General features: G+C 35.1%; 1 protein-coding gene across 3 annotated transcripts in view; it reads right to left on the reverse strand.

The window, feature by feature from the left end:
- Opa1 (Opa1 mitochondrial dynamin like GTPase) overlaps positions 1–13,851 on the reverse strand; it is a 712,584-nt gene that overhangs the window by 423,596 nt on the left and 275,137 nt on the right. For all 3 annotated transcript variants that reach the window (XM_090408405.1, XM_090408403.1, XM_090408406.1), the window contains 2 exons: positions 5,291–5,362; positions 5,101–5,200 (listed from right to left, as the gene is read on the reverse strand). In XM_090408405.1, the coding sequence (XP_090264531.1) occupies positions 5,101–5,200; positions 5,291–5,362 (172 nt within the window). The remainder of the gene's footprint in view (positions 1–5,100; positions 5,201–5,290; positions 5,363–13,851) is intronic.

Here is a 13,851-nt window from a genome sequence, read left to right on the forward strand (position 1 = left end):
GATCAGATCTCTCCACTTAGACTAACAATTACCTGCAGTCTCTCCTGGCACAAGCCCATCACATCAATAGCTTTCTCAGAATCCAAACAACCAGGCACGCGCTTGCATTTAAGATGCTATTTTACACCCAACCAACTTCAAATATATAAAAATCCTAAATCTGCCAATGCTTAGAATACTGCTCACATATTTCTGGTGGAGCACTTATAACTTATCCAAAAATTCTTGATGCTATCCAGAGAGCAATCTGGCTCATAGATGATCCCTCTCTTACAGATTTACTTCACATCTACTTCAATATCACAGATGCAGTGTTTTGTCTCTGTGTTTATTCTAAAGGTACTTCAATGGTCACTGCTTCAATGAATTGGCAACCATTATTCTTCTATTACAATTGTTAATAGAAAGCAACAGCAGTCAAGCATCCTTTTGATATAGAACTGCAAACATACTCAAAGTTGTAATAAATTTAGTTTAATCCTTTATCCAAGTGTGAGCAAACAAAGTTTGCACCTGAAAATATCTTCAGGACTGGGGTAAGGTAGTACAACACCAGGCAACTTGCAGCAAAGGTAGATCAAGCTCTCAGCTCCATGTCTCAGTATCTACCATAATGCACAGCACATCTCCTTGCGGACATTCGTGTGTAGAGGCTTAAGTGCTGTGAGGACACCATGTTGGAGGCTTAATGGATTTTTTACAACACTCAAAAAGAATTAAAATAGAATTTAATACTTCCTATATTTCGTCCTAGTCACTAGGACATCTACGGGGATTACAAAAACAGTTAATGTAACATACACACAAATAATAAACAATACTGAGCCCAACCACGTGGGTGACACTTAAAGTCCTACTAGTTGGAGCGCCCTCTAAGGGCAGTAGTAGGTGGCCTGGAATGTAAGGTGGGACCTCTGGTGATGAGTGTTTCCCAAATCTTCGGAAGCTTAATACAACCGTATTTATTCAGATTTGGTTGGTTTTTGAGAGCTGCTGCTGCTGCTTCCAAGAAAAGTCTCGCTTTCTTGAATTTGCTATGGTGGAGCATGGTGGTTTTCTTCAGACTTGATGTAGCTAACATCCTCGCTCATTCATTGCCACCAAAAAGTAATTTATCGTATTCCCAACGCACTGCTCTCCTGAAACTATGGAAAGAAAAAAGTATCGTCATCACCAGAGCAGATAAGGGTAATGCCACAGTCGTTCTTAACACCAGTGAATACAATCGTAAAATGAACATTATCCTCTGCGATCGCGCTACCTACATCCCGCTAGAACACGACCCCACAAGAACACAAGTTAAGAAATTAAAAATCTTACTTAAAAAAGTATCTTCCTGGCCCCCTGATGTCACAAAAAAACTTAAACCTTTCCGCTCCCGTCCCTCCCCCGAATATACGGTTTACCAAAAATCCACAAACCCAATTCCCCACTCAGGCCTATAGTAGATGCCACCAATGCACCTTGCTATAGACTGTCTAAACAGCTGGCCAACTCTCTGACCCCCCCCCCCCTCACCGGAAGGTCCACTTCCTTTATAAAAAACTCTACCCACTTTAAAGCCCTCACAGAAAATTTAACCTTGAATAAGACAGACATATTGGTAAGCTTTGATATCTCCTCTTTGTTTACCAATATTCTATTCCCTTAACTGACACTGTATCTCTCTTAGAAAATGTCCCCCCCCCACCCCCCGACATCTTAGATCTCTTTTCCTTTGCCATTAACTCTGGGTATTTCTCTTGGAAGAACAAAATCTACAAGCAGATAGAGGGAACCGCCATGGGTTCCCCCCTCTCACCCCCCCTTGCCAATTTCTATATGGAAGATTTCGAAAAATGAGCCATAGACTCAGCCCCACTCAAACCTGCTATCTGGCTAAGATATGTAGATGATGTGTTCTCTATTTAGCCTCATGGCCCAGACACGTTAGACTCCTTCCTTAGTCATCTCAATAGCCTACATCCAAGAATCCAGTTTACTATGGTGGTAAACTGGATTCTTGGATGTAGGCTATTGATACACTTGCCTTCACTGTATACAGAAAACCCACACACACACACACACAGGCAGATACATTCACAAACTCTCCCACCACCACCCCTCTCAACAATATGGCATTATTAAAACTCTTACCAAGAGAGCCCACAATCTTTGTTCCAGTGGAACCGCCCTCACTACTGAGCATAACCACATACACAACACTTTCCTCTCCAATGGCTACAGTGATCACAGTATCAAAAAAATAATCAACTCCTTCGCCATTCCCCGTCCTTCTCGTCAACAAGAATTTAAAAATGCCATCACCATACCCTACATCCGTGGCACATCCGAAAAAATAGCCAAGATACTAAAAAAGTACAACCTACACACAGCATATAAGCCCCACCACAAACTTGCTACCCTTATCCGTTCTACGAAAGATCAGCTCCCTCCTCTCTCTCTCTGCCTGGAGTTTACAAAGTACCCTGTTCCTGTAAGCTGGCATACTTTGGACAGACAGGCAGATCAGCATCCATCCTCCTAGAGGAACACACATCTGCAAACACAACTATGGCCATTCAGGCTTGGCTGACCATGTTTTGGATACCACCCACAGGGTATCTTGGAAGAAAACCACCATGCTCCACCACAGCAAATCCAAGAAAGAGACTTTTCTTGGAAGCAGCAGCAGCTCTCAAAAACCAACCAAATCTGAATAAATACGGTTGTATTAAGTTTCCGAAGATTTGGGAAACACTCATCACCAGAGGTCCCACCTTACATTCCAGGCCACCTACTACTGCCCTTAGAGGGCGTTCCAACTAGATACGACTTTAGTGTCACCCACGTGGATGGGCTCAGTATTGTTTATTATTTGTGTGTATGTTACATTAACTGTCCTTCACTGTAATCCCCGTAGATGTCCTAGTAACTAGGACGAAATATAGGAAGTATTAAATTCTATTTTAATTCTTTTTGAATGTTGTAAAATATCCATTAAGCCTCCAACATGATGTCCTTGCAGACATGTGTACTGCTATGCATTAAGGTTTCGATCTTTATTGAGGTCTCGTCACTGGGAGCCATGCCCAGAGTTGAGATACTAAGGCAGAAGCAATAGGAGAGGTCATCCTTACCTATAGGAGTTGCCAAAAATAAGGTGGCACACCTTTTGGGGAAGAGCAAACTTTATGTGCTCTATGAATTAGAGATTTAAGAATGCCAAATTTTTGAGACGTGTGGTGCCAATAATCTTACAACAAGAACTTTCCATCGTTAAAAAGTTAATGGAATCAAATGATTACAACTCCAATCAAATCCAACAGATCCTTGACTGTTATGTTCCAATACCTACAGTTTCTTCAACAGTCCGCAGCGTTCCTATTCCATACATTCCAGGAATCTCAGAACCTACAGGTAGAATTCCTATCAACAAAATTTCTTCTTTATTACCTTCTGCAAAGGATAAACTGTCTTCTCTATATTTGGCTGGCGTTTACCAAATACTTTGCGAATGCAATGTCTCTTATCTGGCCGTTCTTTGGAAAAAAGAATATCAATATTATATTGATTATAACAAACCTCTGAAGTATGGTCTGGCACAGCACAGTATTGACTCCACTCATAGTGTCCAGTGGGATAAAGCTGTTCTCCTCCATAGATGCAGATTCAAATATGAATGCTTATTCAAAGAAAGTTGTGAAACTATCTTACACCGACCGAATTTAAATAGAAATGACTGTCTTTCTCTCTCAAAGATCTGGGAGACTTTTATCTTATGTAAAAAAAACCATTTATCTTAAAAGATTAAATTTGTTATTTTCTATTATTTCCTAGCACGCGGTAACAATTGTATTTTAACAGGTGATCCACCAAACGTTTTGCTTGTATTCCATTCCTATTACTGTAACAGATACTGAAGATGTACTATTAATTTTAGTATGAAATATTTATCCTTTTACTAATTAAAGATATCACTGTGATTTTTACGTGTTTCTTTATTATTTGGATCAATCGATGTTTTTTTTCAGGAGTTTGCCAATCAGATCTAAGGTATGGTTCTTGTTTCCAACCTCTTGCTGGTTCTCATGAATAATGTTTGTATAGTTGAATTCTATAGTTCACCTGTAAAAGCTGTTTGACATTCTTTTCAAAATTTTCTTATAAATTTTTTTTGTCAATACAATAATTTTTATCCTGCTTAAAACTAAAATATGATTACTTCCAATTTCAAGTGCTCTGTACAGTCTTGTATCTATATTGTATATTTTCAACCAACTTTTCAATGTTCTTTGTCAGTTGGCTTCTCTAATATCGTAAGAAATTCCTCCACTTCTTCTGTGGGATTATAGGCACAAATAAATTTCATTGTTCAATTCCTATATTGAAATTTGCTCACATAACTATACTAGAAATTACCTGCAATCAAGAAGTTTATCCTCATGTTTGGTGTTGAGTATCACTGCTACTCATTCCTTTACCTGATTACTACTACTACCACCCAAATCTAACATCTTGTACTCATTTATTTAACAGGATCTTACTCATTTTTATCTCAACAATACCAACTATATCATGTGGTACTTCTCTAGTTGTTTCATCAATATGACTTAATTTTCTTTATACTTTTTATGCTGATGGCATCTATCCTCAATTCTGCTGAAGATGAATTAGTCCAAGTAGCTAACTTTTCACTTTGTCCTGGTTTACTGAAACAATGTGGACATTATTTCCTGTGAGGAAAACTCCAGCTAGCATGTAATTTCATCTTCTACTATTGTGTCTGCTTCTAGTTTTAGCTAACCCAGTTTAGTTGACCAATTTCCAAATTGCTGGCCCACCTTCATCCATTCAGTATCCTATAGAAACCTACTTATGAGATGAACATGAAATGAATGTGAGAATGGATTTAGATCAGACACCTCGGTTCTCTAGACGTTCCTTAAAGGCTACGTGATGGTCTCTTCTCAGTAATTAGCTTTCATCCTTAAGTAACCCCATAAAAAACATTATATATATATATATATATATATTGTATACAGACAAATATCTAAACTATGTCTTGTTATACAAAAATACTGAATTAACATTTACAAATTCATTATTAAGTAAGCATACCTTGAATGCAAAGTATAATGGCATTTGGATTGCTCATATACATTTGTGTCATTTCTCTGATCGATTCTTTAGTACCATCAGCCATGTCAGTTGTAACTGTCTGTTTATTAACCAGAACAATGAATTATAATAATGAATTATTAATTGTTCCATAAAATAGAAAATTACAGAAAATACAAAAGCAACTTACACTTATAACACCCGGTAAATCAACTAAAACCATCCTCTGTAGTCCTGGACCTTTAACAGTCATTGATATAACCTACAAAAATTTTGCAAAATGATACTGTTAACTTAATTTACTTCTCAAAAAAAAAAAAATTAACATTTCCTAATTACATTAATAGTTTAGCTATAACATATATAAACTTCATTCAGCGAGTCATTTAAACTGGTGATTAGCCAATGAATTAGCAAGGGTTAACATCTAAGAAATGAAATTTACATAAGAATGTCAGCTGCTTCTATAATGGGTAATGCATAACACTATAATCAGTATGTTTACTATACATTTTCAAAGATGTCATGTTGTACCATCATTTGAAATTTTGGTTTAAGCCGATAAGAATACAATTTGGTCGGCTAAATCCCAAATTGCCAGCCCATCCTCATCCATTCAGCATCCAGGTAGATACCTAACAGGGTGCACCACAAGAAGATGAGGATTGGACATTAGGTCAGAAGCCCTGGTCAGTTCTCCGCATTCCTTTGAAGGCTATGTGGAGGTCTTTTCTTAGTTATATAGCTTTGACCCTTATTTTCAAAATAAAGCGAAAAAAATAAAGAAAATTAAGAATTAAAATAAATAAGTTAAGATAAATTTATAAAAATGGAATTGATAGAAAACAAAGATTCTCTTGATCAATTTTCAGTACCAAAATATTTTAAAACTTACTTTTACCATGAAAGAAAATAAACAAAATTCAATAATACAATATGTAATATTTAACCTACAACTATTGGAAAACAAAATGACTGAAGAAAATTTTCTTGTAAATAGCTAGGCATGTAAGTTTGTTAGTGTGCGTGGCTGTGTGATTACATTTTAGTTTTGCAAACAACTGGAAGCATTCAATTTCCATTAAAGCAGCCTTGTCTGCAAAATTTTCAAGTAAAGACAAATTTCATAGTTCCATATGAGCCAGTCACCATTTTGCTTATTAGAGGCTTGAAGTGACTTTAAAAAATACCATGTTGTTTCTCACACTACAGTTCCCAGATTACTAAACCTTTAGTCTACCCAGAGAGTAAGCAGGGAAAAAAACAGCCAGGTTGTGATCAACTGTCTATAAGACAAATGACATATTTGGCAGAATTAATGGAATACCTAATTACTATACACACAGCAATAATTCTATTGTAAGCTCACTACTGGGAGAACAAAAAAAGAGCTGAAATTCAGCATACTGGTTAACCTGATAAATGACCTCCACTCTCCAAACCTACAGGCAGTGGGTTCAAATCCTAGGGTTGGCAGAGATGCCTGTGAATGTCTTCAGATGGAAGATGAATTGTATGGTCTTGTGGAACATCATTAATATCATACTTACCAAAGACTTCATATATATGAATTTATATTTAAATTTAAACTTTATATAATTTATGCTTGGATTCTAGAGCAGGGTTGGCAGATTATCTAACCCTTTATCAACTTCATTTTAACAACTTTTGTAGCTGGAGACTTGCATAAAACACTGTCCTTGAGTTGTCAAGCACTTATTTTTTTAACTTCTTTCAGCCATTTCGTGCAGAGCCAAGCAAAGACCAACTTCCTCTATATGAACCTTATGCAGACTGGACCACCAATGTTTAATTTCAATCTTAATCTGGTATAGTTTTTGTTGTTATGCAAATAAAATTTAAGCAGCTTTCAGAGATGAACTGTAGACTCAAATACACAAATATCTTTCAAGAAAAAAATGAAAGAGTTTGAAAACCATAACTAAACCTCAAAGATAAAGTGGCAAATCCTGAAGAAAACGTTGATTTAACAAGAGAAGCATGTGGTGAGGTTGTCTGTAGGGAAAGAAACATCAGAACTCCATAGTGAACTCAGGAAGTTAAGGAAAAGAAAGCACATTGAAAGTTCTAAACAATCAGCTTGCGCTCTTAGAGAACACAGAAGAAAATGTAAGAAAGTGAAGCATCATGTAAAACTAGTTGAACAAAAGTAATCGGAAGACTTTGATAAGAACATAGGAAATAAATATCATGAAGGTGACAAAATATTCTGGAGCTATTGAAAAAGCTTAGAAATGGAGGAAAAGGTAAAAGGAATTAGAGATGAAAGGTGATATGAAAACTGAAGATAAAGATTCAATTGAGTTATTTCGGTTTTGCGACCACATTTTTTATTAAAAAAGACTGTTTTTAAAACTAAACAAGTACTAAAAAACAAACCCGACAAGTTTCGTTAATTGTTCAGACTAACATCTTCAAGGGTAAAGAGAACTAACAGTTGGTTGGTATTATGAACATAAAAAAAGTTCGTTAAAAAACCGAATACAGATCTATGTAACCGTTAATATGTGTTAGCTGGAAATAATGCTATTTGATGTTGAGTTCTGTGGTTCACTTTCACTCTGTCCGAGGTCTGAACTGGGTAAATTTTTAATAAACGTTGACCAAACTTGATTTAAAATGAAACCTTGATTTTTGTTGCATTGCATAGGAATTTTAATAATATTTGCTGCCTCTTTGAATTTTCTTGTGAAATAGTTTTTATCAATGTAGGACATGTTTGTTCTGTTCCAGAGTACATTGTGACCAGTAGAAGTTGTGTGAAATGCCAAACCAGACTTATGTTCTCTCTTTTTTTGTACGTTCTTTTGATGTTCATTCATGCGGATTTCTCCCGATCTCCCCGTCTGTCCTACGTAGCAGATGCCACAGGAATGGTGAACATTATAAACTCCTGGTTTTTTCATTAGGTGATGTGGAGGTTTCGGAGGATGAAGAGATTTTGATATTTTTTCAAGTGGTAAGAAAGTCACTTTTATGTTATACTTGTAAAGAGGTTTGGCTAATTTATCTGTTACAATCTTGATATAAGGAAGGGTGACTGCATTCTTAAAGTCTTGTTTATTTAAGTTTCTTGTAGGTGCTGTATTGAGAATTTTCTTAATTATCTTAGTATTGAAACTATTCAGGTGTAGGATCTGTGTTAAGTATTGTATTTCTTCTTTCTGCTTTTCTTCTGCACTGGGGATGCAGTATGCTATATCCCTTAAGGTTTTTACGAGGCCTATTTTTTGCTTGGGGTGGTGATGTGAGGTAGCATGAAGGAATCTTCCTGTGTTTGTCGGCTTTCTATAAATGGAAAACAATAATCTGTTTTTTCTTTCATCTATAAGGATGTCAAGGAAAGGAAGTTTTTTATTTTCTTCTAGTTCCAGAGTAAATTTTATGTTAGGATGTAAGTTATTAAGATAGTCTTAATAACTTTTGTTCATTGGTTTAAATGTAGTCAGTTCTAGTGTTGTTCCTGGCCAAATGATGAAGATATTGTCCACATAGAGGAGCCAAATTTTTGATTTGATGTGCCAGTTTTGTAGAGCATTATTTTCAAAATTTTCTATATAGAGGTTTGCTAGAGGTGGTGAGAGGGGTGAACCCATTTCTGGTCCTTCTTTTTGTTCCCAGAGTTTGTCTTGGTAAAAGAAGAACATGTTTTTTATGCAATGTTCGTAGAGCTGTACAATGTCTGGTGGGAACAGATTTTCTAGGATGTTTACTGTTTCATTTCTTGGAATCTTTGTGAAAAGGCTGACTACATCTAAACTCGCTAATATGTCTGAAAGATCGATATGTATATCTTTTACTTTCTCTATGAAGTCTGTGCTATTCTTAATGAACGATGGTGTATTTCCTCTATGTGGTAAAATCAAGTTTGTAAGGTGCTTTGCCAGATTTGCGGTAAGAGTGTCCCTTCCGTCTACTATCAGTCTTAGTGGTATATCTCATTTATGAATTTTGGGAACTCCATATATTCTAGGAACTAGTATGTGTTTTGATTGTAAATTTCTTTTTAGTTCCTCAGACCAATTTGGTATATTCTTGATAAGTTCATTGGTTTTGTTGCGAGTTCGCCAAGTGGGGTCTCTGTCTAATGCTGTGTAGGTGTTGGAATCTTCAAGAAGGCTTTTCATTTTTTTTGTTATAATCTTCTGAGTTTAAAATCACTGTTGCATTCCCTTTGTCTGCTTTGATTATAACTATGTTTTTGTCTGATTTGAGTTTATTAAGGGCTGCAAATTCTGTTTTTTGTAGGTTTTATGGTGGTAATTTAATTCAATTTAATAGTAACGCTGTGCTTTGAATGCAGATCAGATCTGCTATATTTCCTAGTACATTTCTTATTCCTTTATTTCTTATTCAAAACTGAAGGTAAAGATCTTCTAAATGCCTGAAGCAATTGCATTGAAAGACTGCTAAATGAAACAAGCAGTATCAACACAGTGATAGAAAACACCTAACAAGAATGCAGCCAGTAATATATATATCCTTACTTGAAGCAGAAAAAGCCATCAGAAACTTAAAATGTGAAAGGCAGTTAGTTGGAGTAGATGAAATACAATCAGAAATGCTCAAATATGGTAGTATAAAAGTTTTATAGTGCCGCTGCACTGCATAATTCAGAAAACTTTCTCAAAGGATTAAATTCCAGATGATTAGAGTGGAGCTCTCATAGTACCCATCTAGAAAAAAAGGGAAATAAAGCTGAATGCCAGAATTATAGAGCTATTTCCCTACTGAGTGTTCCTCATAAGATTTATGCAAATATACTTGAGAAATGGCTAAGAAAATTTGTGAAAGGGGAAGCTTGGTGAAGAACAAGCTGGATTCAGGCAAAATAGAAGTTGTCAGGATCAGATTTTCACTTCAATACAAATAGTAAAGAAATCTTAAGAATATAAGAAGGATTCGTATATAAGTTTAGTAGATCTAGAAATGGCATATGACAAGGTACTATGAGAAAATCTCTTTAGAATGCTACAGTTATATGGTGTATATGAGACATTATATTGAGCAATACAGTCTCTATTTAAGCTGTAAGTTGGCAGTGAAGGAAGCAAAGGAAGATGGTTTGATGTTAAATCAGGTGTGAAATAAAGGTGCACATTATCTACATTGTTATTCATTATCTGTGGTGTTACATCCTGAGTGAAACATTTATTAAAAGAAATTATTCATTCAGAATCTAACAAGTCTAAAATGTAAACAAGGAGAAAACTTGTACTTGGGCAAGAGAGAAAATACACATATATTAACCTTAAGTAAGGCTGTAAAAACGTTGATTTAGAGATGTGAAATTAATCTTGTTTACCCAAGATCATGAAAGGAATTTTGTATATAAATGTAGTTAAAAAGAGAATATCATATGTAATGTATGTGAATTAATTGAATGTAAGCAAAAGTCTAAAGGTCACGTATTAGCTATCCAGTGTAATTTATGGCCTAAGGCAAAGAGAATTATATAGAAAGTGAAGCTCAATCGCATTTTTCGGAAGATGAGTGCTGTGGAAAAACATAGCAGAACGAGGGCACCAAAAGAGGTGATATAAAAGGGGTTTGCCCCCCTTTCTAGAGGCGTTTTTTGTTCCTGGTTCCTGTTTCTTGGATGTTGGCTCTCTCTCTCTCTCTCTCTCCCACCTCCTGAGTGATTCCTGACCGCCCGTAGAAGTTATGAGTTGGTGCACGTCGTTCCAGAGTCCCGGCTAACTATCTCTTCATAACAGAGTAGCGGAGCATGACTGGCAATGCTGATGACTGCAAGCGGCAAAGGAACGAGACTAGGGCAGCATATCGCCAAGGCCACATCTTGCGATCATCGTAAGTGACCACATGGACGAAAGCCAGCGGAAGGATCGAGATGTCTTGACAAAGCTGTGGACAGACCATATAAGCATACCAGGGAATGGTAAAGTACAGAATTTATTTTATGTTTCCAGTTAAAGAAATGAATGGACACTGTATGTAATTTAGAGTGTGGACATTTGATGGTGAGTCCCAAATGGAAAGAAATGTCTGAGAAGGAAATTGTATGTGATATGACAATGATTAATGTGAGAAATTTACATAACTTAGAAATAATGAATGGATTAATTCTAAACTAGCATTTTTGTGTATATTAATAAGTGTTTTGTAGAGCGAGTTAGTGTTCATGTTCAAGGGTGTTTAGCTGTGTTATCTAATTTTACTTAGAATGAAATTGAATTAACTATGTGTTTGTTGAATTTTAGACCTCAATAAACTTGCTTTGTATTTTATACCTGATATTGGCCTGAGATATGAATTCAAATTATCACTCATAAAACTGAACCTAAGCGAGAGGGATATAGATATATAGTAGATATTTATAAGCCACGACTGCAAACTAAGATAGATATAGACGAATTGAAGTAGATTGTAAATGTGTATAAGTGCTAGAACTTTCACCTCTGTATATTATTCTGAGAAGGTCTCCTTGGATAAGAGTCTCATCTATCCTAGGATATTGGCTGGCGCAGCATATCAAATAAATTCGTCAATATTTGATCAGGAGACAGTCTCAGATAGTAGAATTAGGGGGCTTCATTCCTAACTAAGATAAAGCCTCTAATAATTAAAGAATACACGTGACTGGTCTAAGAAATGGCCCAAATTATAGATTGAGTAGAATATAGAAATTGATAGATGCAAATTGAATTGAGTGTTAAAGATAATCGAGAATTAGAAGAGAGTTAATTATAGTATAGTAAAGCAAACATAATAGAACTAAAATATAGAAAAGTACGAAGAGCAACGACATAACAGTGAATCACATTATGAAGGAAAGTGATATCAAAATTGATTATTTTAATCTTAGCTCTTTACTTTATGCATATTATGTTATACTTCTTAATAAATCCAGTGCAAGTCTGCAAGATTCTCTGACTAAATCGAATAACTGTTGCAATAAATTTGGTATGAAAATCAGCAATAAAAAGAAAGACAATGAAAACAGGCAGAAACATTGAAAACATCAACTGTATCCTGAGCAGTCAACCTATAGAACAAGCCAAGCATTTCATCTACTTAGGCACAACTTTTAGCGAAGATGGCAAATTAAATATGGAAATAGACAACAGAAATAGTAAAGCTGGTATGATAGAAAGTCAGCTGAATAAATTTATTTGGAATTAAGAAAGAAATTGGTCAAAACACTAAATTAGTAATATACAGGACAGTATTCAAAGCAATTTTAACTTATGGATCTGAGAGCTAAGATAAAAATAAAACACTTGATTAAAGACTGGAGACAATAGATATGAAAGTTTTGGAAAGGATTAGTGGAGTGAACAGACAGCATCAATGGCAGTATAATATTAAAAATGAGAATATTAGAGACGGAATGACATTCTTAGCATTAAAGAATACGTGAGCAGAAGTAATCAAAGATGCCATGGTCATTTAAACAGAATGGGAGAGAAAAGACTAGCAGAACAAGTGTTCTTTGCCAGGTTAGCAGAAAAAAGACCCAGAGGAAGACTATGATATAGGTGGATTGATATAATAAAATGTGCTTTAGAAGACAGAAATATAAGATCTGAAAATGGAATATTGACAGATAACAGATTAATTTGGAGGAAAATTGTTGACTGGAAGTTAGTAATGGTGTAACTTTTTCATGTAGTACTACTTCATACAGTCTGATATGTAGTACATATCAGAATATCCTATGTATCCCCTGAGGGTACATATGAGAAATCTGATGATAAAATCAGTAAATTCACAGTTTCATAACATCATACTGGGTATGTTCAATTACATTTTAACTAGAGAAAAAATTCCAGTGCAGTGGTATAAATCTTATTACAGTGGTATATATCCTATTACATAAAGGACAACAGAGATGATATCAACTATTGGCCAATCAGTTTGCTATCACAATTGCACAAAATGTTTATATCCAATATATTAAACAGGATAATGCATTTTTTGAATGATGCACAGCCCCATAAACAATATTATATTCATTTGCTTTTTCTATTAGTTGATTAATAGTGTGGATATGATCTATTGTAGAGAATACAATCTTCCAGCATATTAGCATGCATAGATTTTGAAAACTATTTGATTCTCTATACTGTCAAAAATAATAAACTGTTTAAAATAACAAGCCATCTCAACAAAGTATATCAGATTATTAAAAACTGCATATCAAAACTCAGAAGCGTGTATAAAGCTAGAACATCAGTGAAAGGAATTTGGTATTGGGAGAATAGTAAAGCAAGAAAATCCAATATCACCCAAATTGTTTTCTGTTACATTAGCAGAAGTCTTTCAGAATGTCTCATGGGAAAACTATGGAATTAGTGTTAATGAAAGAAATCTCAATCACTGAAATTTTGCAGTTGGCATTGTTCTTTTAGTGAAAAACAAAGAAGCTCAAAAATTGCTAAATGAGCTTGATAGAGATTTATCTAACTAAAACTAACTGATGAAAAATTCAGATAAAATTGAACTAAAATTAATAGATAATAGTCTTGAAATTGTGGGGGTATCATATTTATCTCAGCAAATTAGTTAGTTTTAAGGAAAAACTAGATAAGTGAGACATTGGCAATGACTAAAAAACAGGAAGATAGGTTGTATGTGGCCCAAAGTGCATCGCAGAGAAGAATGCACCACATAACAAAAAGGGGTAGAATAAGAAATACTAGAATTAGAGAAATGACTGGAACAGAAGATATTGTGAAGTGTTGTAAAGCACGTAAATGGAGATAAGTA

The sequence above is a fragment of the Typopeltis vanoorti genome, chromosome 18, assembly GCF_054136105.1.
Source record: "Typopeltis vanoorti isolate ZY-2024b chromosome 18, IOZ_Tvanoo_1.0, whole genome shotgun sequence".
Lineage (NCBI taxonomy): Eukaryota > Metazoa > Arthropoda > Arachnida > Uropygi > Thelyphonidae > Typopeltis > Typopeltis vanoorti.